The sequence below is a fragment of the Bombina bombina genome, chromosome 6 (genome assembly GCF_027579735.1).
Source record: "Bombina bombina isolate aBomBom1 chromosome 6, aBomBom1.pri, whole genome shotgun sequence".
NCBI classification, from domain to species: domain Eukaryota; kingdom Metazoa; phylum Chordata; class Amphibia; order Anura; family Bombinatoridae; genus Bombina; species Bombina bombina.
The window spans coordinates 897239313-897265007 of record NC_069504.1 but is presented as its reverse complement, the minus strand read 5'-3'; the positions used below and the strand labels follow the sequence as shown (position 1 = coordinate 897265007).

At 42.2% G+C, this 25695-nt stretch overlaps 1 protein-coding gene across 4 annotated transcripts in view; it reads left to right on the top strand.

Moving 5' to 3' along the window:
- The window catches only part of GLCE (glucuronic acid epimerase), a 416991-nt gene that overhangs the window by 285317 nt on the left and 105979 nt on the right, over nt 1-25695 (top strand). For all 4 annotated transcript variants that reach the window (XM_053718496.1, XM_053718497.1, XM_053718494.1 and 1 more), the window contains one exon: nt 1584-2155. In XM_053718496.1, the coding sequence (XP_053574471.1) occupies nt 1597-2155 (559 nt within the window). In that variant the 5' untranslated portion in view covers nt 1584-1596. The remainder of the gene's footprint in view (nt 1-1583; nt 2156-25695) is intronic.

Sequence of the window (25695 nt, the reverse complement as noted above, 5' to 3'; positions counted from 1 at the left end):
AGTTTCCTATGCAAATATTTACATTGATTTAATTTTGAGACATGGAGGATTTTAATTTCACTTTTTTTATCTCCCCCCCATAATTTTAATGAATTTTGGTTTAACCTTGAAAATAGCTTTAACGATGCAGCAACCAGAAATCTATCTCCTACTGATGAGTTCCAAAAAGAATGAAACAGGCTGTCTAGTGAGTGATTTCTGGTTTGCTGTAATAATCCTGTTAAAAGGATAGCTGTGTTAAAACAGTATTAGTTTGAAGCATAAAAACTAAGAATTTGCATATCTAATTTGCATAACTTACCCAGAATTCTCTTGTGCATTGGTAACATTGTATAGGAGTTATTTCTGGGGAAAAGCAAGCAGGGATACTTGCCTATATGTGCTAGTTTCCTATGCAAATAGTGCCATTGCCCGTTTGTTATGGTAAATATAAAGCATCTGTTTAGCTGTCATATCAAGTGTTTGCCCAGAACAAAGGGTGCATGGAAGCTCCAGGGATTCTCCTACAGCCCATTCCTCCTGAACCACAGTTTTTGTACCCTGTACAGATGGAAGATAGCTCCCTGCAGCTGTTAAATGGCAGGACTTAAATAGTCAGTATGCTGCTCACTGATTTTAGATTCAATTAGGACTCAACCCATTTCGTTTTTCATTTGTATTCTCATTTCACAGTACAGCATTGCTCTTTTTTTTATTTTTTCCTATCCAAAATAAAATAAGTGCCAGCCAGTTCTGTGTGTGGGCTCAGGGCTCACATTTAATACTTCTCTGCTAGTATTTACTGAATATAAACATCCATCTGGTGCAGTGCCCTTGTTTTTTAATCTGGTAACTAATTGGTTACAAAGCAAAACCTTTTGGAGTTTCGGTGCCTTTGGAGTGACTGTCGTGTGTTAAAAGTATATAGGTGGGGAGGCACCTAACAGTAAGGTTATTTACAGGATTCTTCATATTAGGGATGAACTGAAATTATCAATAGGAGGTAATGCTCTAAGAACCATTTTGTATTATTTGTATTCTTTCTTCATTATATCAGAACCCTTTTCTCTGTTACGTGTTCTACTTCTGACTTAATTGCATCTTAACCCCTAAAAGACAGACTGCAAATAAGAAAAATGGTTGTGGGGTCTATATAGGGCTCGATGTATCATGCCCCTACAGCTGCAAGTTCTCACAAGAACTTGCTCGCCGTGATTTATCAAGCAGCTTCCCTAAGCTCTTCGCCACCTCTAAGGTGGCGAAATTCAATCTCCTCGGTCGAGTCCGACCGAGGAGATTGACAGCTCCTGCCCGCGTGTGATTGGCTGTGCGCGGGCAGGGGGCGGGATTGCACGCGAGTGCAAAATTGGGCTTGTGTGCAATGGCGAATACCTGCGGGTAATTTCGCCCCGCCATAGGCGAGCTGAGGCGTACAGGGGCGCGTATACACGCTGTACGCCTCAGCGTTAATAAATCTAGCCCATAGTCTCACTGTGAACCGTTGCATGTATCTGTTCTGTATGTTCTTCTATTTAAAAATGAATGTACTAGATTGGAAGTCTATCTGAGAAGAATTGCTTAATGTGTCTTTCTTATGCTTACAGGTATGGTCTGACCATGCGTTGCTTGGCAGCTCGAGTCAACTATAAGACTCTCATCTTTATTTGCTCTCTCTTTACTCTGGTGACTGTTCTCCTGTGGAATAAATGCTCCTCAAATGACCACACTTCTACACTCCCCTGGGGACCCCAACCAGGCCTGAGAGCCGAAAGCTTAGAGAAGCGAGCGGCTGCTTCTGAGAGTAATGGGGCAAATGTGCAGCCACAATCTGAAGAATCTTCACCCCAAGAGCAGCAGAAAGCTCCACCATTGGTAGATAATAAAAGTACAGGGCAGAAGTATGAGGAGTTGGACTGCGTGATTAATGAAGATCAGACTATACGTTGCCGGAGGGAAGGGCCTGAAGTATACGTGCCATTCTCCTGGGTGGAAAAGTACTTTGAAGTATATGGAAAAATTGCTCAATATGATGGCTTTGAACGCTTTGAGTTTTCCCACAGCTATTCCAAAGTGTATGCACAGCGTGGACCATACCACCCTGACGGAGTCTTCATGTCCTTTGAGGGTTATAATGTGGAGGTCAGAGACCGAGTTAAGTGCATCAGTGGTGTAGAAGGTAATTCAGGACAAGAAAATTGTTTGTTCTCTATACATTTTCAACAACCATTGCCACTATTCTTTAGACATATATTTAAAAAAAGTAAATAAACTTTCTCTTCTAAGGTGTATCCAGTCCACAGGTTCACCCATTACTTGTGGGATATTCTCCTTCCCAACAGGAAGTTGCAAAGAGGACACCCACAGCAGAGCTGTTTATATAGCTCCTCCCCTAACCCCCACCTCCAGTCATTCTCTTTGCAACTCTCGACAAGATAGGAAGTATAAAGAGATATGTGGTGATTTAGTGTAGTTTTGCCTTCAATCAAGAGTTTGTTATTTTTAAACGGTGCCGGCGTTGTACTGTTTTACTCTCAGGCAGAAATTAGAAGAAGAGTTCTGCCTGGAGGTTGATGATCTTAGCGGTTTGTAACTAAGGTCCATTGCTGTTCTCACACATAACTGAAGAGTATGGGAAAACTTCAGTTGGGGGAACGGTCTGCAGATTACCTGCTTTGAGGTATATTCAGTACTTTTATTTCTAGAGAAAGGATAAGTTCTAGAAAATGCTGACAGAACCTTGTGTATATTGAGGTAAGCTAGATGCAGTGATTTTGCAACGACTGGGATCATGCTTACAAAGTGGGGTAATACTCATGTTAATACTCATATTAATTAGTGGCAAAACATTTGCATGTTTCATAAATGGGACGTTTTTTTCTCTGAGGGTGATAAGTCTTTATTTGGGGCCTAGTTTCCACATGGCATAGTCGGATACTCCTAGGAGTATTTCCTTAAGGTCCCTCTGACATCGAGTACAGGGTGGGAGGGGCCTATTTTCGCGCTTTAATTGCGGTTTCTTTCAGACTGAGACATCCAGCTTCCCTAGAGGAGTCCTCTTGCATCTGAGGACCACTATAGAGGGCTTATTTCTTCACTAATCATATTTGAGGGCAGGTAGGAGCCACAGCAGAGCTGTGGCAAGGTGCTTAACTGTCTTTTCTCCAACATAGGTGTGTCCGGTCCACGGCGTCATCCTTACTTGTGGGATATTCTCTTCCCCAACAGGAAATGGCAAAGAGCCCAGCAAAGCTGGTCACATGATCCCTCCTAGGCTCCGCCTACCCCAGTCATTCTCTTTGCCGTTGTACAGGCAACATCTCCACGGAGATGGCTTAGAGTTTTTTAGTGTTTAACTGTAGTTTTTCATTATTCAATCAAGAGTTTGTTATTTTCAAATAGTGCTGGTACGTACTATTTACTCAGAAACAGAAAAGAGATGAAGAATTCTGTTTGTATGAGGAAAATGATTTTAGCAACCGTAACTAAAATCCATGGCTGTTCCACACAGGACTGTTGAGAGCAATTAACTTCAGTTGGGGGAACAGTTTGCAGTCCCTTGCTGCTTGAGGTATGACACATTCTAACAAGACGATGTAATGCTGGAAGCTGTCATTTTCCCTATGGGATCCGGTAAGCCATGTTTATTACGATTGTAAATAAGGGCTTCACAAGGGCTTATTTAAACTGTAGACCTTTTCTGGGCTAAATCGATTGATTATTAACACATATTTAGCCTTGAGGAATCATTTTATCTGGGTATTTTGATATAATAATATCGGCAGGCACTGTTTTAGACACCTTATTCTTTAGGGGCTTTCCCAAAGCATAGGCAGAGTCTCATTTTCGCGCCGGTGTTGCGCACTTGTTTTTGAGAGGCATGGCATGCAGTCGCATGTGAGAGGAGCTCTGATACTTATAAAAGACTTCTGAAGGCGTCATTTGGTATCGTATTCCCCTTTGGGTTTGGTTGGGTCTCAGCAAAGCAGATACCAGGGACTGTAAAGGGGTTTAAAGCTTAAAACGGCTCCGGTTCCGTTATTTTAAGGGTTAAAGCTTCCAAAATTGGTGTGCAATATTTTCAAGGCTTTAAGACGCTGTGGTGAAAATTTGGTGAATTTTGAACAATTCCTTCATGTTTTTTCGCAATTGCAGTAATAAAGTGTGTTCAGTTTAAAATTTAAAGTGACAGTAACGGTTTTATTTTAAAACGTTTTTTGTACTTTCTGATCAAGTTTATGCCTGTTTAACATGTCTGAACTACCAGATAGACTGTGTTCTGAATGTGGGGAAGCCAGAATTCCTATTCATTTAAATAAATGTGATTTATGTGATAATGACAATGATGCCCAAGATGATTCCTCAAGTGAGGGGAGTAAGCATGGTACTGCATCATTCCCTCCTTCGTCTACACGAGTCTTGCCCACTCAGGAGGCCCCTAGTACATCTAGCGCGCCAATACTCCTTACTATGCAACAATTAACGGCTGTAATGGATAATTCTGTCAAAAACATTTTAGCCAAAATGAACCCTTGTCAGCGTAAGCGTGGCTGCTCTGTTTTAGTTACTGAAGAGCATGACGACGCTGATATTAATATCTCTGAAGGGCCCCTAACCCAATCTGAGGGGGCCAGGGAGGTTTTGTCTGAGGGAGAAATTACTGATTTAGGGAACATTTCTCAGCAGGCTGAATCTGATGTGATTACATTTAAATTTAAATTGGAACATCTCCGCATTTTGCTTAAGGAGGTATTATCCACTCTGGATGATTGTGAAAATTTAGTCATCCCAGAGAAACTATGTAAAATGGACAAGTTCCTAGAGGTGCCGGGGCTCCCAGAAGCTTTTCCTATACCCAAGCGGGTGGCGGACATTGTTAATAAAGAATGGGAAAGGCCCGGTATTCCTTTCGTCCCTCCCCCCATATTTAAAAAATTGTTTCCTATGGTCGACCCCAGAAAGGACTTATGGCAGTCAGTCCCCAAGGTCGAGGGAGCGGTTTCTACTTTAAACAAACGCACCACTATTCCCATAGAGGATAGTTGTGCTTTCAAAGATCCTATGGATAAAAAATTAGAAGGTTTGCTTAAAAAGATGTTTGTTCAGCAGGGTTACCTTCTACAACCCATTTCATGCATTGTCCCTGTCACTACTGCCGCATATTTCTGGTTTGATGAACTGCTTAAGGTGCTCGATAGTGACTCTCCTCCTTATGAGGAGATTATGGACAGAATCAATGCTCTCAAATTGGCTAATTCTTTCACTCTAGACGCCTCTTTGCAATTGGCTAAGTTAGCGGCTAAGAACTCTGGGTTTGCTATTGTGGCGCGCAGAGCGCTTTGGTTGAAATCTTGGTCGGCTGATGCGTCTTCCAAGAACAAGCTACTAAACATTCCTTTCAAGGGGAAAACGTTGTTTGGTCCTGACTTGAAGGAGATTATCTCTGATATCACTGGGGGTAAGGGCCACGCCCTTCCTCAGGATCGGCCTTTCAAGGCAAAAAATAGACCTAATTTTCGTCCCTTTCGTAAAAACGGACCAGCCCAAGGTGCTACGTCCTCTAAGCAAGAGGGTAATACTTCTCAGGCCAAGCCAGCTTGGAGACCAATGCAAGGCTGGAACAAGGGAAAGCAGGCCAAGAAACCTGCCACTGCTACCAAGACAGCATGAAATATTGGCCCCCGATCCGGGACCGGATCTGGTGGGGGGCAGACTCTCTCTCTTCGCTCAGGCTTGGGCAAGAGATGTTCTGGATCCTTGGGCGCTAGATATAGTCTCCCAGGGTTATCTTCTGGAATTCAAGGGACTTCCCCCAAGGGGGAGGTTCCACAGGTCGCAGTTGTCTTCAGACCACATAAAAAGACAGGCGTTCTTGCATTGTGTAGAAGACCTGTTAAAAATGGGAGTGATTCATCCTGTTCCATTAAGAGAACAAGGGATGGGGTTCTACTCCAATCTGTTCATAGTTCCCAAAAAAGAGGGAACGTTCAGACCAATCCTAGATCTCAAGATCTTAAACAAATTTCTCAAGGTCCCATCGTTCAAGATGGAAACCATTCGAACTATCCTCCCTTCCATCCAGGAAGGTCAATTCATGACCACGGTGGATTTAAAGGATGCGTATCTACATATTCCTATCCACAAGGAACATCATCGGTTCCTAAGGTTTGCATTCCTGGACAAACATTACCAGTTCGTGGCGCTTCCTTTCGGATTAGCCACTGCTCCAAGGATTTTCACAAAGGTACTAGGGTCCCTTCTAGCGGTGCTAAGACCAAGGGGCATTGCAGTAGTACCTTACCTGGACGACATTCTGATTCAAGCGTCGTCCCTTCCTCAAGCAAAGGCTCACACGGACATTGTCCTGGCCTTTCTCAGATCTCACGGCTGGAAAGTGAACGTGGAAAAGAGTTCTCTATCCCCGTCAACAAGGGTTCCCTTCTTGGGAACAATTATAGACTCCTTAGAAATGAGGATCTTTCTAACAGAGGCCAGAAAAACAAAGCTTCTGGACTCTTGTCGGATACTTCATTCCGTTCCTCTTCCTTCCATAGCTCAGTGCATGGAAGTGATCGGGTTGATGGTGGCGGCGATGGACATAGTTCCTTTTGCGCGCATTCATCTAAGACCATTACAACTGTGCATGCTCAGTCAGTGGAATGGGGACTATTCAGACTTGTCTCCGAAGATACAAGTAAATCAGAGAACCAGAGACTCACTCCGTTGGTGGCTGTCCCTGGACAATCTGTCTCAAGGGATGATGTTCCACAGACCAGAGTGGGTCATTGTCACGACCGACGCCAGTCTGATAGGCTGGGGCGCGGTCTGGGGATCCCTGAAAGCTCAGGGTCTTTGGTCTCGGGAAGAATCTCTTCTACCGATAAATATTCTGGAACTGAGAGCGATATTCAATGCTCTCCAGGCCTGGCCCCAGCTTGCGAGGACCAGGTTCATACGGTTTCAATCAGACAACATGACGACTGTTGCGTACATCAACCATCAGGGGGGAACAAGGAGTTCCCTAGCGATGGAAGAAGTAACCAAAATTATTCTTTGGGCGGAGTCTCACTCCTGCCACCTGTCTGCTATCCACATCCCAGGAGTGGAAAATTGGGAAGCGGATTTTCTGAGTCGGCAGACATTGCATCCGGGGGAGTGGGAACTCCATCCGGAAATCTTTGCCCAAGTCACTCACCTGTGGGGCATTCCAGACATGGATCTGATGGCCTCTCGTCAGAACTTCAAAGTTCCTTGCTACGGGGCCAGATCCAGGGATCCCAAGGCGGCTCTAGTGGATGCACTAGTAGCACCTTGGACCTTCAAACTAGCTTATGTGTTCCCGCCGTTTCCTCTCATCCCCAGGCTGATAGCCAGGATCAAGCAGGAGAGGGCGTCGGTGATCTTGATAGCTCCTGCGTGGCCACGCAGGACTTGGTATGCAGATCTGGTGAATATGTCATCGGCTCCACCTTGGAAGCTACCTTTGAGACGAGACCTTCTTGTTCAGGGTCCGTTCGAACATCCGAATCTGGTTTCACTCCAGCTGACTGCTTGGAGATTGAACGCTTGATTTTATCGAAGCGAGGATTCTCAGATTCTGTTATCGATACTCTTGTTCAGGCCAGAAAGCCTGTGACTAGAAAGATTTACCACAAAATTTGGAAAAAATATATCTGTTGGTGTGAATCTAAAGGATTCCCTTGGGACAAGGTTAAGATTCCTAGGATTCTATCCTTCCTTCAAGAAGGATTGGAAAAAGGATTATCTGCAAGTTCCCTGAAGGGACAGATTTCTGCCTTGTCGGTATTACTTCACAAAAAGCTGGCAGCTGTGCCAGATGTTCAAGCCTTTGTTCAGGCTCTGGTTAGAATCAAGCCTGTTTACAAACCTTTGACTCCTCCTTGGAGTCTCAATTTAGTTCTTTCAGTTCTTCAGGGGGTTCCGTTTGAACCCTTACATTCCGTTGATATTAAGTTATTATCTTGGAAAGTTTTGTTTTTAGTTGCGATTTCTTCTGCTAGAAGAGTCTCAGAATTATCTGCTCTGCAGTGTTCTCCTCCTTATCTGGTGTTCCATGCAGATAAGGTGGTTTTACGTACTAAACCTGGTTTTCTTCCAAAAGTTGTTTCTAACAAAAACATTAACCAGGAGATTATCGTACCTTCTCTGTGTCCAAAACCAGTTTCAAAGAAGGAACGTTTGTTGCACAATTTGGATGTTGTTCGCGCTCTAAAATTCTATTTAGATGCTACAAAGGATTTTAGACAAACATCTTCCTTGTTTGTTGTTTATTCAGGTAAAAGGAGAGGTCAAAAAGCAACTTCTACCTCTCTCTCTTTTTGGATTAAAAGCATCATCAGATTGGCTTACGAGACTGCCGGACGGCAGCCTCCCGAAAGAATCACAGCTCATTCCACTAGGGCTGTGGCTTCCACATGGGCCTTCAAGAACGAGGCTTCTGTTGATCAGATATGTAGGGCAGCGACTTGGTCTTCACTGCACACTTTTACCAAATTTTACAAGTTTGATACTTTTGCTTCTTCTGAGGCTATTTTTGGGAGAAAGGTTTTGCAAGCCGTGGTGCCTTCCATTTAGGTGACCTGATTTGCTCCCTCCCTTCATCCGTGTCCTAAAGCTTTGGTATTGGTTCCCACAAGTAAGGATGACGCCGTGGACCGGACACACCTATGTTGGAGAAAACAGAATTTATGTTTACCTGATAAATTTCTTTCTCCAACGGTGTGTCCGGTCCACGGCCCGCCCTGGTTTTTTTAATCAGGTCTGATATTTTATTTTCTTTAACTACAGTCACCACGGTACCATATGGTTTCTCCTATGCAAATATTCCTCCTTAACGTCGGTCGAATGACTGGGGTAGGCGGAGCCTAGGAGGGATCATGTGACCAGCTTTGCTGGGCTCTTTGCCATTTCCTGTTGGGGAAGAGAATATCCCACAAGTAAGGATGACGCCGTGGACCGGACACACCGTTGGAGAAAGAAATTTATCAGGTAAACATAAATTCTGTTTTACCGGTGGTTGACGTTTTTTAAATCCGGTTTGGGGGCTAAGGGGTTAATCATCCATTTGCAAGTGGGTGCAATGTTGCTTTAGTCCCTTTCTCACACTGTAAAAATTTAGTCTTTACTACATTTTAACACTGTTTTGCAGTTTAAGTGTTATTTTTTTTTCTCTTAAAGGCACAGTACCGTTTTTGTTTAATTGCTGTTTCACATTTATTAAAGTGTTTTCCAAGCTTGCTGGTGTCATTACTAGTCTGTTAAACATGTCTGACATAGAGGAAACTCCTTGTTCAATATGTTTGGAAGCCATTGTGGAACCCCCTCTTAGAATGTGTACCAAATGTACTGAAGTATCTATAAACTATAAAGACCATATTATGGCTTTTAAAGATTTATCACCAGAGAATTCTCAGACTGAAAAAAGGGAGGTTATGCCATCTAGCTCTCCCCACGCCAAGTACATCTAGTGCGTCTAATTCTTTTACCTTACAGGACATGGCGGTAGTTGTGACTTCTACCCTCACAGAGGTATTGTCCAAACTCCCAGGGTTACAAGGAAAGCGAGACAGCTCTGGGGCTAGAACAAATACAGAGCTTTCTGACGCTTTAATAACTGTGTCGATATACCCTCACTAGGCTCCGAAGCCGGTGCAAGGGAGTTTCTATCTGAGGGTGACATTTCAGATTCAGGGTAGGCTTTACTTCAGTCCGATTCTGAAATGACAGCGTTTAAATTTAAGCTCGAACACCTCCGCTTATTACTCAGGAGGTTTTAGCGACTCTGGATGACTGTGACCCCTTTGTGGTTCCAGAGAAATTATGTAAAATGGACAAATACTTTGCAGTGCCTGTTTACACTGATGTTTTTCCAGTCCCTAAGAGGTTTTCGGAAATTATTACTAAGGAATGGGATAGACCAGGTGTGCCGTTCTCTCCCCCTCCTGCTTTTAAAAAGATGTTTCTTTCATGTAATTAGCAAGAGTCCATGAGCTAGTGACGTATGGGATATACATTCCTACCAGGAGGGGCAAAGTTTCCCAAACCTCAAAATGCCTATAAATACACCCCTCACCACACCCACAAATCAGTTTTACAAACTTTGCCTCCCGTGGAGGTGGTGAAGTAAGTTTGTGCTAGATTCTACGTTGATATGCGCTTCGCAGCAGGCTGGAGCCCGGTTTTCCTCTCAGTGTGCAGTGAATGTCAGAGGGATGTGAAGAGAGTATTGCCTATTTGAATTCAATGGTCTCCTTCTACGGGATCTATTTCATAGGTTCTCTGTTATCGGTTGTAGAGATTCATCTCTTACCTCCCTTTTCAGATCGACGATATACTCTTATATACCATTACCTCTACTGATTCTCGTTTCAGTACTGGTTTGGCTTTCTACTACATGTAGATGAGTGTCCTGGGGTAAGTAAGTCTTATTTTTTGTGACACTCTAAGCTATGGTTGGGCACTTTTATATAAAGTTCTAAATATATGTGTTTTAACATTTATTTGCCTTGATTCAGGATGATCAATATTCCTTATTTCAGACAGTCAGTTTCATTATTTGGGATAATGCATATGAATTTAAATATTTTTTTCTTATCTTAAAAAATTGACTTTTTTCCCTGTGGGCTGTTAGGCTCGCGGGGGCTGAAAATGCTTCATTTTATTGCGTCATTCTTGGCGCGGACTTTTTTGGCGCAAAAAATTTTCTTTGTCATTTCCGGCGTCATACTTGTCGCCGGAAGTTGTTTCGTGTTTGCGTCATTTTTTTGACGTTTTGCGCCAAAAATGTCGGCGTCACCGGATGTGGCGTCATTTTTGGCGCCAATAATGTGGGCGGCTTTTTTGGCGCTAAAAAATGTGGGCGTCATTATTGTCTCCACCTTTTTTCTCACATTATTTAAGTCTCATTTTTCATTTGCTTCTGGTTGCTAGAGGCTTGTTCATTGGCATTTTTTCCCATTCCTGAAACTGCCTTTTAAGGAATTTGATAGATTTTGCTTTATATGTTGTTTTTTCTCTTACATATTGCAAGATGTCTCAGATTGACCCTGGATCAGAAGCTACTTCTGGAAAAACGCTGCCTGATGCTGGTTCCACCAAAGTTAAGTGTATCTGCTGTAAACTTGTGGTAACTGTCCCTCCGGCTGTAGTTTGTGATGAATGTCATGATAAGCTTGCTAATGCAGATAGTATTTCCATTACAGGGAGTGCAGAATTATTAGGCAAGTTGTATTTTTGAGGATTAATTTTATTATTGAACAACAACCATGTTCTCATTGAACCCAAAAAACTCATTAATATCAAAGCTGAATAGTTTTGGAAGTAGTTTTTAGTTTGTTTTTAGTTATAGCTATTTTAGGGGGATATCTGTGTGTGCAGGTGACTATTACTGTGCATAATTATTAGGCAACTTAACAAAAAACAAATATATACCCATTTCAATTATTTATTTTTAACAGTGAAACAAATATAACATCTCAACATTCACAAATATACATTTCTGACATTCAAAAACAAAACAAAAACAAATCAGTGACCAATATAGCCACCTTTCTTTGAAAGGACACTCAAAAGCCTGCCATCCATGGATTCTGTCAGTGTTTTGATCTGTTCACCATCAACATTGCGTGCAGCAGCAACCACAGCCTCCCAGACACTGTTCAGAGAGGTGTACTGTTTTCCCTCCTTGTAAATTTCACATTTGATGATGGACCACAGGTTCTCAATGGGGTTCAGATCAGGTGAACAAGGAGGCCATGTCATTAGATTTTCTTCTTTTATACCCTTTCTTGCCAGCCACGCTGTGGAGTACTTGGACGCGTGTGATGGAGCATTGTCCTGCATGAAAATCATGTTTTTCTTGAAGGATGCAGACTTCTTCCTGTACCACTGCTTGAAGAAGGTGTCTTCCAGAAACTTGCAGTAGGACTGGGAGTTGAGCTTGACTCCATCCTCAACCCGAAAAGGCCCCACAAGCTCATCTTTGATGATACCAGCCCAAACAAGTACTCCACCTCCACCTTGCTGGCGTCTGAGTCGGACTGGAGCTCTCTGCCCTTTACCAATCCAGCCACGGGCCCATCCATCTGGCCCATCAAGACTCACTCTCATTTCATCAGTCCATAAAACCTTAGAAAAATCAGTCTTGAGATATTTCTTGGCCCAGTCTTGACGTTTCAGCTTGTGTGTCTTGTTCAGTGGTGGTCGTCTTTCAGCCTTTCTTACCTTGGCCATGTCTCTGAGTATTGCACACCTTGTGCTTTTGGGCACTTCAGTGATGTTGCAGCTCTGAAATATGGAGAAAAGGTGGTGATAGACTGCGCTGGAAAAAGAGGGTATGGCTAGTGAGTTAGGATAGGACTTCCTCTAAAGGTCCCAAAGAAAGAGTTTAGTGTACAAAGAGATAACACACCAGCGCCAAAGAATGGCTATAATACCCTAAGAAACACAGAGTCAATATGTAAATGAATATAAAGGTATACATTTATTACTAAACTTTAAACATAACAGAACTAATTAATAAATAAAAATAAAATAGTCTCAAATATTTAATAAATTTTTCTCATATATTAATAAATTTTTCTCACTGTATGTGATGAATAAATGAATAAATGTATAGGTTGGCCAACCTTAAAATCAATAATAACATATATATTAGCTTGTGCGAGAGTAGTAAATCAACTATCTAAGCATCTAATTTAAAACATCTAGTTCAAAACAGACATACAGCGCTAAATAGTAGCAGCACACTGCAAAAGGACAGTTTTAGTTAAAACAGAAATTGATATAAAAACAAAAATCAATATAAAATGCAATATACAATGTAATATCAAAATATAACAGCAAATAGGAGAGTATGAGCAGTGCACAAGACACTGGAGGTGTAATTCACTGATATTCGTGGTTTTGCACAGTCTTTAAGATGTATAGGAGGTCTCTTAGAATATAAAATAAGAATAAGAGTTCCTGTAGCAGATTGTATCAATGTATGACAAGAGGTTAAACAGTACTAAAACTTCTTGTTTTAGCCGTATGCAGCTGAGAGGTACCTTTATGAATGATCCAGTATTGTCCCTTCTATGTAAGAAACACTGTGATGCTTCTAGTAGAAGCTAGGCGTAGGGATCCTTAAGTTCCGAAAATAGCCGATCGTGAAGCCGGTTCAGCGTTCTCCCGCTGTGAGCCTTCAGAGTGCGCGCCTTCTCCGGAAGGGTCTCTGATTGGCCCTCAAATCTTTGGTGGGAGTGGCCGCTTGCGATGTAGATCCCGGCTCTACGGCTTCAGTTGAGAGTATCTCCTAAGGCGTTCTTAACGTCCACTAAGGTCTCCTTGGGTGATAGAATTGGGTGATAGAATTGTAGCAGCAACGCGTTTCAACTGAGAGCACTCAGTCTTTGTCAAGCTGCTTGTCAGATGTCTCTATGGGGTTTAAATAGCCCCTAGCAATTAGCTAATTTGTGCAACAAAATTGATCAATATTCATTTGAAGTCTTAATCGAAACAGCCTTCAGTTTTAAGCAGAATTAATAGACATAATGACCTGCTAAAAATAACATATATAGAGGACAACATTTTAACTAAGAATAAAAAGGGCAATTTATATATATTAAAGAAAAATGAAAAGAAAAAAAAAAATTTTATATAAAAAAATAATAAAGAATATATATTCCTTGAAGATGTAGTTATCGCTGTTAAGAATAGAATAGTGATAGAATATATAGAACAAATAAGAGCAGTGAGCGTATCGAAAGACACCCTATTCTAAAAATGTACGGAATTATTATAAGTTTATAAAGGCAACAATAAATAGATATACTATATTTCAATATTCGAGATCCTATGATATGGGTTGGAAATGAGAACTGAGGTATGTTTAATTAGTTAATAAAACACGTATGGCACTCGAGTTTAAAAAAACAATTGAGGTTAAAATCTAAATTTAAACCTTCAGGTTTAAGGGTACGGAGTTCGAATATCCATTTTGCCTCATTTTGCAATAATAAGTGAGATAGGTTCCCTCCTCTTTTCTTTTCATTTATTTTGACTATTGCTGTGAAATTAAAAAAATTTAAATTATTATTGCAGCATGTCCTAAAGTGTTTGGCCACCGGAAGATCTTTATTTCTCCAACATTGGTGTGTCCGGTCCACGGCGTCATCCTTACTTGTGGGAATATCTCTTCCCCAACAGGAAATGGCAAAGAGTCCCAGCAAAGCTGGCCATATAGTCCCTCCTAGGCTCCGCCCACCCCAGTCATTCTCTTTGCCGTTGCACAGGCAACATCTCCACGGAGATGGTTAAGAGTTTTTGGTGTTTAAATGTAGTTTTTTATTCTACTATCAAGTGTTTGTTATTTTAAAATAGTGCTGGTATGTACTATTTACTCTGAAACAGAAAAAGATGAAGATTTCTGTTTGTGAGAGGAAGATGATTTTAGCAGACAGTAACTAAAATCGATTGCTGTTTCCACATAGGACTGTTGAGATGAAGTAACTTCAGTTGGGGGAAACAGTTAGCAGACTTTTCTGCTTAAGGTATGACTAGCCATATTTCTAACAAGACTGTGTAATGCTGGAAGGCTGTCATTTCCCCTCATGGGGACCGGTAAGCCATTTTCTTAGTCTCAAACAGAATAAAGGGCTTAATATGGGCTATAAAACTGGTAGACACTTTTATGGGCTAAATAGATTGCTTTATTTGGACATTTTATACATGTTTATGCTGATATTTCACATTTATAAGCTTGGGGAACGTTTTTTAACGGCAGGCACTATGTTAGACACCTTTTCCAGTCAGGGAGGGCCTTCCCAGTTGTAGGCTGAGCCTCATTTTCGCGCCATTACTGCGCAGTTGTTTTTGAGAGCAAGACATGCAGATGCATGTGTGAGGACCTGAAAATAGCTGGAAAAGTTTCTAGAAGGCGTCATTTGGTATCGTATTCCCTTCTGGGCTTGGTTAGGTCACAGCAAAAGCTGTAGCTGGGACTGTATAGGGGTTAAATTTGTAAACGGCTCCGGTTCCGTTATTTTAAGGGTTAAAGCTCTGAAATTTGGTGTGCAATACTCTTAATGCTTTAAGACACTGTGGTGAAATTTTTGAACAATTCCTTCATACTTTTTCACATATTCAGTAATAAAGTGTTTCTGTTTAAAATTTAAAGAGACAGTAACAGTTTTGTTTTAAAACGGTTTTTGTGCTTTATTGACAAGTTTAGGCCTGTTTAACATGTCTGTGCCTTCGGATAAGCTATGTTCTATATGTATGAAAGCCAATGTGTCTCCCCATTTAAATTTGTGTGATAATTGTGCCATAGCGTCCAAACAAAGTAAGGACAGTACTGCCACAGATAATGAAATTGCCCAAGATGATTCCTCAGATGAGGGGAGCAGACATGATACTACATCATCTCCTACTGTGTCTACACCAGTTTTGCCCACGCAGGAGGCCCCTAGTACATCTAGCGCGCCAATGCTTATTACCATGCAACAATTGACGGCTGTAATGGATAACTCCATAGCAAATATTTTATCCAAAATGCCTGCATATCAGAGAAAGCGCGATTGCTCTGTTTTAAACACTGAAGAGCAGGAGGGCGCTGATGATAATTGTTCTGTCATACCCTCACACCAATCTGAAGTGGCCATGAGGGAGGTTTTGTCAGATGGGGAAATTTCAGATTCAGGAAAAATTTCTCAACAAGCTGAACCTGATGTTGTGACATTTAAATTTAAATTAGAACATCTCCGCGCACTGCTTAAGGAGGTGTTATCTACTCTGGATGATTGTGACAACTTGGTCATTCCAGAGAAATTATTCAAGATGGACAAGTTTCTAGAGGTTCCGGTGCACCCCGACGCTTTTCCTATACCCAAGCGGGTGGCGGACATAGTGAATAAGGAGTGGGAGAAGCCCGGCATACCTTTTGTTTCCCCCCCTATATTTAAGAAATTATTTCCTATGGTCGACCCCAGAAAGGACTTATGGCAGACAGTCCCTAAGGTCGAGGAGGCAGTTTCTACTCTAAACAAGCGCACTACTATTCCTATCGAGGATAGTTGTGCTTTCAAAGATCCTATGGATAAAAAATTGGAAGGTTTGCTTAAAAAGATTTTTGTACAGCAAGGTTACCTTCTACAACCCATTTCGTGCATTGTTCCTGTCACTACAGCAGCGTGGTTCTGGTTCAAGGAACTAGAAAAGTCGCTCAGTAGAGAGACTCCATATGAGGAGGTTATGGACAGTGTTCTTGCACTTTTATTTTAGATGCCGCTTTGCAATTAGCTAGATTAGCGGCGAAAAATTCAGGGTTTGCAATTGTGGCGCGCAGAGCGCTTTGGCTAAAGTCTTGGTCAGCGGATGTATCATCCAAGACAAAATTGCTTAACATCCCTTTCAAAGGTAAAACTCTATTTGGACCAGAATTGAAAGGGATTATCTCAGACATCACTGGGGGAAAGGGCCACGCCCTTCCACAAGATAGGCCTTTCAAGGCCAAGAATAAGTCTAATTTTCGTTCCTTTCGCAATTTCAGGAACGGACCGACCTCTAATTCTGCATCCTCTAAGCAAGAGGGTAATGCCTCACAGCCCAAACCAGCCTGGAAACCTATGCAAGACTGGAACAAGGGTAAGCAGGCCAAGAAGCCGGCTGCTGCTAACAAAACAGCATGAAGGAGTAGCCCCCGATCCGGGACCCGATCTAGTAGGGGGCAGACTCTCTCTTTGCTCAGGCTTGGGCAAGAGATGTTCAGGATCCCTGGGCACTAGAAATAGTTTCTCAGGGTTATCTTCTGGAATTCAGGGAACTACCCCCAAGGGGAAGGTTCCACATGTCTCACTTATCCTTAAACCAAATAAAGAGACAGGCATTCTTACATTGTGTAGAAGACCTGTTAAAGATGGGAGTGATACACCCAGTTCCAATAGAGGAACAAGGAATGGGATTTTATTCAAATCTGTTCGTAGTTCCCAAAAAAGAGGGAACCTTCAGACCAATTTTGGATTTGAAGATCCTAAACAAATTTCTCAGGGTACCATCGTTCAAGATGGAAACCATTCGAACGATTCTACCCACTATCCAGGAAGGTCAATTTATGACTACCGTGGATCTAAAGGATGCGTACCTACATATTCCTATCCACAAAGAACATCATCAGTTCCTTTCTGGACAAACATTACCAGTTTGTGGCCCTCCCATTCGGGTTAGCCACTGCTCCAAGGATTTTCACAAAGGTACTCGGGTCCCTTCTAGCGGTTCTAAGACCGAGGGGCATTGCAGTAGTACCGTACTTGGACGACATTCTAATACAAGCGTCGTCCCTGTCACAAGCAAAGGCTCATACAGACATTGTTCTGGCCTTTCTCAGATCACACGGATGATCATAGAAAAAAGTTCTCTGTCTCCGTCAACAAGAGTTCCCTTCTTGGGAACAATAATAGATTCCTTAGAAATGAGGATTTTTCTGACAGAGGTCAGAAAGTCAAAACTTCTAAGCACTTGTCAAGTTCTTCATTCTGTTCCACGTCCTTCCATAGCGCAGTGCATGGAAGTAGTAGGGTTGATGGTTGCAGCAATGGACATAGTTCCTTTTGCACGAATTCATCTAAGACCATTACAACTGTGCATGCTCAGACAGTGGAATGGGGACTATACAGACTTGTCTCCAATGATTCAAGTAGATCAGAAGACCAGAGATTCACTCCGTTGGTGGCTGACCCTGGACCATCTATCCCAGGGAATGAGCTTCCGCAGACCAGAGTGGGTCATTGTCACGACCGACGCCAGTCTAGTGGGCTGGGGTGCGGTCTGGGAATCCCTGAAAACTCAGGGACTATGGTCTCGGGAAGAGTCTCTTCTCCCGATGAACATTCTGGAACTAAGAGCGATCTTCAATGCTCTCAGGGCTTGGCCTCAGCTAGCAAAGGCCAGATTCATAAGATTCCAATCAAACAACATGACGACCGTTGCGTATATCAATCATCAGGAGTGACCAAAATAATACAATGGGCGGAGGATCACTCCTGCCACCTATCTGCGATCCACATCCCAAGTGTGGAAAACTGGGAAGCGGATTATCTGAGTCGTCAGACATTCCATCCGGGGGAGTGGGAACTCCACCCGGAGATTTTTGCCCAACTAACTCAATTATGGGGCATTCCAGACATGGATCTGATGGCGTCTCGTCAGAACTTCAAGGTTCCTTGCTACGGGTCCAGATCCAGGGATCCCAAGGCAACTCTAGTAGATGCACTAGTAGCACCTTGGACCTTCAGCCTAGCTTATGTATTTCCACCGTTTCCTCTCATTCCCAGGCTGGTAGCCAGGATCAAACAGGAGAGGGCCTCGGTGATCTTGATAGCTCCTGCGTGGCCACGCAGGACTTGGTATGCAGACCTGGTGAATATGTCATTGGTTCCACCATGGAAGCTACCTTTGAGACAGGACCTTCTTGTACAGGGTCCATTCGAACATCCAAATCTGGTCTCCCTCCAGCTGACGGCTTGGAGATTGAACGCTTGATTCTATCAAAGCGTGGGTTTTCAGATTCTGTGATAGATACTCTGGTTCAGGCCAGAAAACCAGTAACTAGAAAGATTTACCAGAATCCAAAGGATTCCCATGGAATAAGATAAAAATTCCTAAGATTTTCTCCTTTCTACAAGAAGGTTTGGAGAAAGGATTATCTGCAAGTTCTCTAAAGGGACAGATCTCTGCTTTATCTGTCTTACTACACAAAAGACTGGCAGCTGTGCCAGATGTTCAAGCATTTGTTCAGGCTCTGGTTAGGATCAAGCCTGTTTACAGACCTTTGACTCCTCCCTGGAGTCTAAATCTAGTTCTTTCAGTTCTTCAAGGGGTTCCGTTTGAACCTTTACATTCCATAGATATTAAGTTACTATCTTGGAAAGTTTGGTTTTTGGTTGCTATTTCTTCTGCTAGAAGAGTTTCAGAGTTATCTGCTTTGCAGTGTTCTCCGCCTTATCTGGTGTTCCATGCAGATAAGGTGGTTTTGCGTACTAAACCTGGTTTTCTTCCAAAGGTTGTTTCTAACAAGAATATTAACCAGGAGATAGTTGTACCTTCTTTATGTCCGAATCCAGTTTCAAAGAAGGAACGTTTGTTACACAATTTGGACGTAGTCCGTGCTCTAAAATTCTATTTAGAGGCTACAAAAGATTTTAGACAAACATCCTCTTTGTTTGTTGTCTACTCTGGTAAAAGGAGAGGTCAAAAAGAGACTTCTACCTCTCTTTCCTTTTGGCTTAAAAGCATCATCCGATTGGCTTATGAGACTGCCGGACGGCAGCCTCCTGAAAGAATCACAGCTCACTCCACTAGGGCTGTGGCTTCCACATGGGCCTTCAAGAACGAGGCTTCTGTTGACTAGATATGTAAGGCAGCGACTTGGTCTTCACTGCACACTTTTGCCAAATTTTACAAATTTGATACTTTTGCTTCTTCGGAGGCTATTTTTGGGAGAAAGGTTTTGCAAGCAGTGGTGCCTTCCGTTTAGGTAACCTGATTTGCTCCCTCCCTTCATCCGTGTCCTAAAGCTTTGGTATTGGTTCCCACAAGTAAGGATGACGCCGTGGACCGGACACACCAATGTTGGAGAAAACAGAATTTATGCTTACCTGATAAATTACTTTCTCCAACGGTGTGTCCGGTCCACGGCCCGCCCTGGTTTTTTTAATCAGGTCTGATGAATTATTTTCTCTAACTACAGTCACCACGGTACCATATGGTTTCTCCTATATTTTTCCTCCTGTCCGTCGGTCGAATGACTGGGGTGGGCGGAGCCTAGGAGGGACTATATGGCCAGCTTTGCTGGGACTCTTTGCCATTTCCTGTTGGGGAAGAGATATTCCCACAAGTAAGGATGACGCCGTGGACCGGACACACCGTTGGAGAAAGTAATTTATCAGGTAAGCATAAATTCTGTTTTCTGTCTTTTTCGGAGTTTTCAATAGAATTTATATGCTCCCTAATTCTCTCTCTTATTGTTCTCTCCGTTTCACCTATATACTGTATTCCGCATTTTTTACAAGTTATAAGATAGATGGCATTAATATCAATACATCTTATTGTTTCTTTTATTGTGTATTTTTTATTTGTATTTGTAGAAATGAAACTTTTTGTTTTATTCGCAAATTTACATGCCTTACATCTTAGGCAAAGGTAAAAACCTTGTAATTTTTCTCCAAATAGGTCTCTGGTGGTTTTGCAAGGATTTAGTTTATAGGTAGGGGCTAGTTTACTTTTTAAGTTTTTGTTTTTTTTATATACAAATTTGGGATTGAGAGGAAGCTTGGTCCCTAAGTGAGGGTCAGACTTCAGAATTTTCCAATGAGCTCTAAAGATTTTTTTTTTCTAATTTATGCCTATCTTCACTAAACTCAGTGATAAAAGGTAGAAAAATGTCAGCATTTGTAGAGATGTCAGATGTGGTTTCTTTTGTTTTATATTGTAGAATATCTTGTCTTTCTATCTCTTTTATCTTAATTCTTTCTGTTTCTACTTCCGTCTTCCGGATATCCTCTTTCGATAAATTTATTCTTTAATATTAGGGACTGTCTTTCAAAATCACTCTCTTCTTTACAATTTCTTTTCAATCTCAAGAACTTTCCTTTTGGAATGTTGTTTTTCCATTTGGGTAAGTGACAGCTCGTTTCATGGATGAAATTATTAGCATCCACTTCCTTAAAATAGGTTTTAGTTGTTACAGCATTGTCTTTTATGCTAATTTCCAGATCTAGATAGTGGATATTATCTTTACTGATATCAGCTGTAAATTTTAGATTTAAGTTGTTATCGTTCATACTATTTAAGCACTCCTGTAGCAGATCATTACTTCCCTTCCAAATAATAAATAAATCATCAATATATCTTTTGTATACAATTATATTATTTTTATAGGGGCTATGGTTGAAGAATGCCATTTCCCAATTTCCCATGAACAGATTTGCGTAGCTAGGGGCAAACTTGGTGCCCATAGCTGTGCCGCAAATCTGCTCATAGAAGGTATTTTCATACAAAAAGAAATTGTGTGTAAGAATAAATTTGATACTTTCAAGAAGGAACTCTCTTTGTTCTTTTTTGAAGAGCGGGCCAAACTGGTGGCAAGTGGCATCTTGGCAGCTGCACGCTTGACTTTTCTCAGTTCATGGGCAGTTATTTTGCGCCTTGGTTTTTCCACACGCTTCTTGCGACCCTGTTGACTATTTTGAATGAAACGCTTAATTGTTCGATGATCACGCTTCAGAAGCTTTGCAATTTTGCTGCATCCCTCTGCAAGATATCTCACTATTTTTGACTTTTCTGAGCCTGTCAAGTCCTTCTTTTGACCCATTTTGCCAAAGGAAAGGAAGTTGCCTAATAATTATGCACACCTGATATAGGGTGTTGATGTCATTAGACCACACCCTTCTCATTACAGAGATGCACATCACCTAATATGCTTAAAGGGTTACTTTCTGTTATGATTTTTAAGCTAAACAACTAACATATTAAAGTTAATAAACATTAATTAAAACCTACTGACCTATATTTTCTCCAAAACGAAGTTTCATAACGTTCTAAAAGTTATATCTTTTATTCGCCGATGATGTCACGTTATCCTGCCCACTATTTTCAGCACTGAGTGTTCAAAATACTTAAACCAATAACTTTGTGTTTAAAGCGCCATTTTGGAACCTAGGTATTGTAAACGGATTGGTACAGAGCAAAGGATACCCACGGTGTGGGTGTGGAAAACAATTAAATTTGCAGACAAGATTTCTGATATACGGTAGAGATATGTTAATGAAATGCTATTGAGAAAAAGCATATTTGGGGTAGTTAGTTAGTAACAGGCATAGAAAATATTTACTTACAGTGGCCCTTTAATTGGTAGTAGGCTTTCGAGCCTATACAGCTTGGAGTAAGACAACATGCATAAAGAGGATGATGTGGTCAAAATACTCATTTGCCTAATAATTCTGCACTCCCTGTAGTAATATACCATTACCTGTTGCTGTTCCATCAACATCTAATACTCAGGATGTTCCATCCAGGAAGGTCAATTTATGACTTCGGTGGATTTAAAGGATGCGTATCTACATATTCCTATCCACAAGGAACATCATCGGTTCCTAAGGTTTGCATTCCTGGACAAACATTACCAGTTCGTGGCGCTTCCTTTCGGATTAGCCACTGCTCCAAGGATTTTCACAAGGTACTAGGGTCCCTTCTAGCGGTGCTAAGACCAAGGGGCATTGCAGTAGTACCTTACCTGGACGACATTCTGATTCAAGCGTCGTCCCTTCCTCAAGCAAAGGCTCACACGGACATTGTCCTGGCCTTTCTCAGATCTCACGGCTGGAAAGTGAACGTGGAAAAGAGTTCTCTATCCCCGTCAACAAGGGTTCCCTTCTTGGGAACAATTATAGACTCCTTAGAAATGAGGATCTTTCTAACAGAGGCCAGAAAAACAAAGCTTCTGGACTCTTGTCGGATACTTCATTCCGTTCCTCTTCCTTCCATAGCTCAGTGCATGGAAGTGATCGGGTTGATGGTGGCGGCGATGGACATAGTTCCTTTTGCGCGCATTCATCTAAGACCATTACAACTGTGCATGCTCAGTCAGTGGAATGGGGACTATACAGACTTGTCTCCGAAGATACAAGTAAATCAGAGGACCAGAGACTCACTCCGTTGGTGGCTGTCCCTGGACAATCTGTCTCAAGGGATGATGTTCCACAGACCAGAGTGGGTCATTGTCACGACCGACGCCAGTCTGATAGGCTGGGGCGCGGTCTGGGGATCCCTGAAAGCTCAGGGTCTTTGGTCTCGGGAAGAATCTCTTCTACCGATAAATATTCTGGAACTGAGAGCGATATTTCAATGCGCTCCAGGCCTGGCCCCAGCTTGCGAGGACCAGGTTCATACGGTTTCAATCAGACAACATGACGACTGTTGCGTACATCAACCATCAGGGGGGAACAAGGAGTTCCCTAGCGATGGAAGAAGTAACCAAAATTATTCTTTGGGCGGAGTCTCACTCCTGCCACCTGTCTGCTATCCACATCCCAGGAGTGGAAAATTGGGAAGCGGATTTTCTGAGTCGTCAGACATTGCATCCGGGGGAGTGGGAACTCCATCCGGAAATCTTTGCCCAAGTCACTCACCTGTGGGGCATTCCAGACATGGATCTGATGGCCTCTCGTCAGAACTTCAAAGTTCCTTGCTACGGGGCCAGATCCAGGGATCCCAAGGCGGCTCTAGTGGATGCACTAGTAGCACCTTGGACCTTCAAACTAGCTTATGTGTTCCCGCCATTTCCTCTCATCCCCAGGCTGATAGCCAGGATCAAGCAGGAGAGGGCGTCGGTGATCTTGATAGCTCCTGCGTGGCCACGCAGGACTTGGTATGCAGATCTGGTGAATATGTCATCGGCTCCACCTTGGAAGCTACCTTTGAGACGAGACCTTCTTGTTCAGGGTCCGTTCGAACATCCGAATCTGGTTTCACTCCAGCTGACTGCTTGGAGATTGAACGCTTGATTTTATCGAAGCGAGGATTCTCAGATTCTGTGATCGATACTCTTGTTCAGGCCAGAAAGCCTGTGACTAGAAAGATTTACCACAAAATTTGGAAAAAATATATCTGTTGGTGTGAATCTAAAGGATTCCCTTGGGACAAGGTTAAGATTCCTAGGATTCTATCCTTCCTTCAAGAAGGATTGGAAAAAGGATTATCTGCAAGTTCCCTGAAGGGACAGATTTCTGCCTTGTCGGTATTACTTCACAAAAAGCTGGCAGCTGTGCCAGATGTTCAAGCCTTTGTTCAGGCTCTGGTTAGAATCAAGCCTGTTTACAAACCTTTGACTCCTCCTTGGAGTCTCAATTTAGTTCTTTCAGTTCTTCAGGGGGTTCCGTTTGAACCCTTACATTCCGTTGATATTAAGTTATTATCTTGGAAAGTTTTGTTTTTAGTTGCGATTTCTTCTGCTAGAAGAGTCTCAGAATTATCTGCTCTGCAGTGCTCTCCTCCTTATCTGGTGTTCCATGCAGATAAGGTGGTTTTACGTACTAAACCTGGTTTTCTTCCAAAAGTTGTTTCTAACAAAAACATTAACCAGGAGATTATCGTACCTTCTCTGTGTCCAAAACCAGTTTCAAAGAAGGAACGTTTGTTGCACAATTTGGATGTTGTTCGCGCTCTAAAATTCTATTTAGATGCTACAAAGGATTTTAGACAAACATCTTCCTTGTTTGTTGTTTATTCAGGTAAAAGGAGAGGTCAAAAAGCAACTTCTACCTCTCTCTCTTTTTGGATTAAAAGCATCATCAGATTGGCTTACGAGACTGCCGGACGGCAGCCTCCCGAAAGAATCACAGCTCATTCCACTAGGGCTGTGGCTTCCACATGGGCCTTCAAGAACGAGGCTTCTGTTGATCAGATATGTAGGGCAGCGACTTGGTCTTCACTGCACACTTTTACCAAATTTTACAAGTTTGATACTTTTGCTTCTTCTGAGGCTATTTTTGGGAGAAAGGTTTTGCAAGCCGTGGTGCCTTCCATTTAGGTGACCTGATTTGCTCCCTCCCTTCATCCGTGTCCTAAAGCTTTGGTATTGGTTCCCACAAGTAAGGATGACGCCGTGGACCGGACACACCTATGTTGGAGAAAACAGAATTTATGTTTACCTGATAAATTTCTTTCTCCAACGGTGTGTCCGGTCCACGGCCCGCCCTGGTTTTTTTAATCAGGTCTGATATTTTATTTTCTTTAACTACAGTCACCACGGTACCATATGGTTTCTCCTATGCAAATATTCCTCCTTAACGTCGGTCGAATGACTGGGGTAGGCGGAGCCTAGGAGGGATCATGTGACCAGCTTTGCTGGGCTCTTTGCCATTTCCTGTTGGGGAAGAGAATATCCCACAAGTAAGGATGACGCCGTGGACCGGACACACCGTTGGAGAAAGAAATTTATCAGGTAAACATAAATTCTGTTTTAAGGATCCTTTAGATAGGAAAATTGATTCCTTTCTAAGGAAAGCTTATTTATGTTCAGGTAATCTTCTTAGGCCTGCTATTTCTTTGGCTGATGTTGCGGCAGCTTCCACTTTTTGGTTGGAGGCTTTGGCACAACAAGTGTCAGATCATAATACTCATAGCGTTGTTAAACTTCTTCAACATGCTAATAACTTTATTTGTGATGCCATCTTTGATATCATTAGAGTTGATGTCAGGTATATGTCTTTAGCTATTTTAGCTAGAAGAGCTTTATGGCTTAAAACTTGGAATGCAGATATGTCTTCTAAGTCAACTTTGCTTTCCCTTTCTTTCCAAGGTAATAAATTGTTTGGTTCCCAGTTGGATTCTATTATTTCAACTGTTACTGGGGGGAAAGGAACTTTTTTACCTCAGGATAAAAAATTTAAAGGTAAATATAGGGCTGCTAATAGTTTTCATTCCTTTCGTCAGAATAAGTAACAGAAGCCTGATCCTTCCCCTAAAGGAACAGTTTCTGTTTGGAAACCATCTCCAGTCTGGAATAAATCTAAGCCTTTTAGAAAGCAAAAGCCAGCTCCCAAGTCCACATGAAGGTGCGGCCCTCATTCCAGCACAGCTGGTAGGGGGCAGATTACGTTTTTTCAAAGAAATTTGGATCAATTCGATTCACAGTCTTTGGATTCAGAACATTGTTTCACAAGG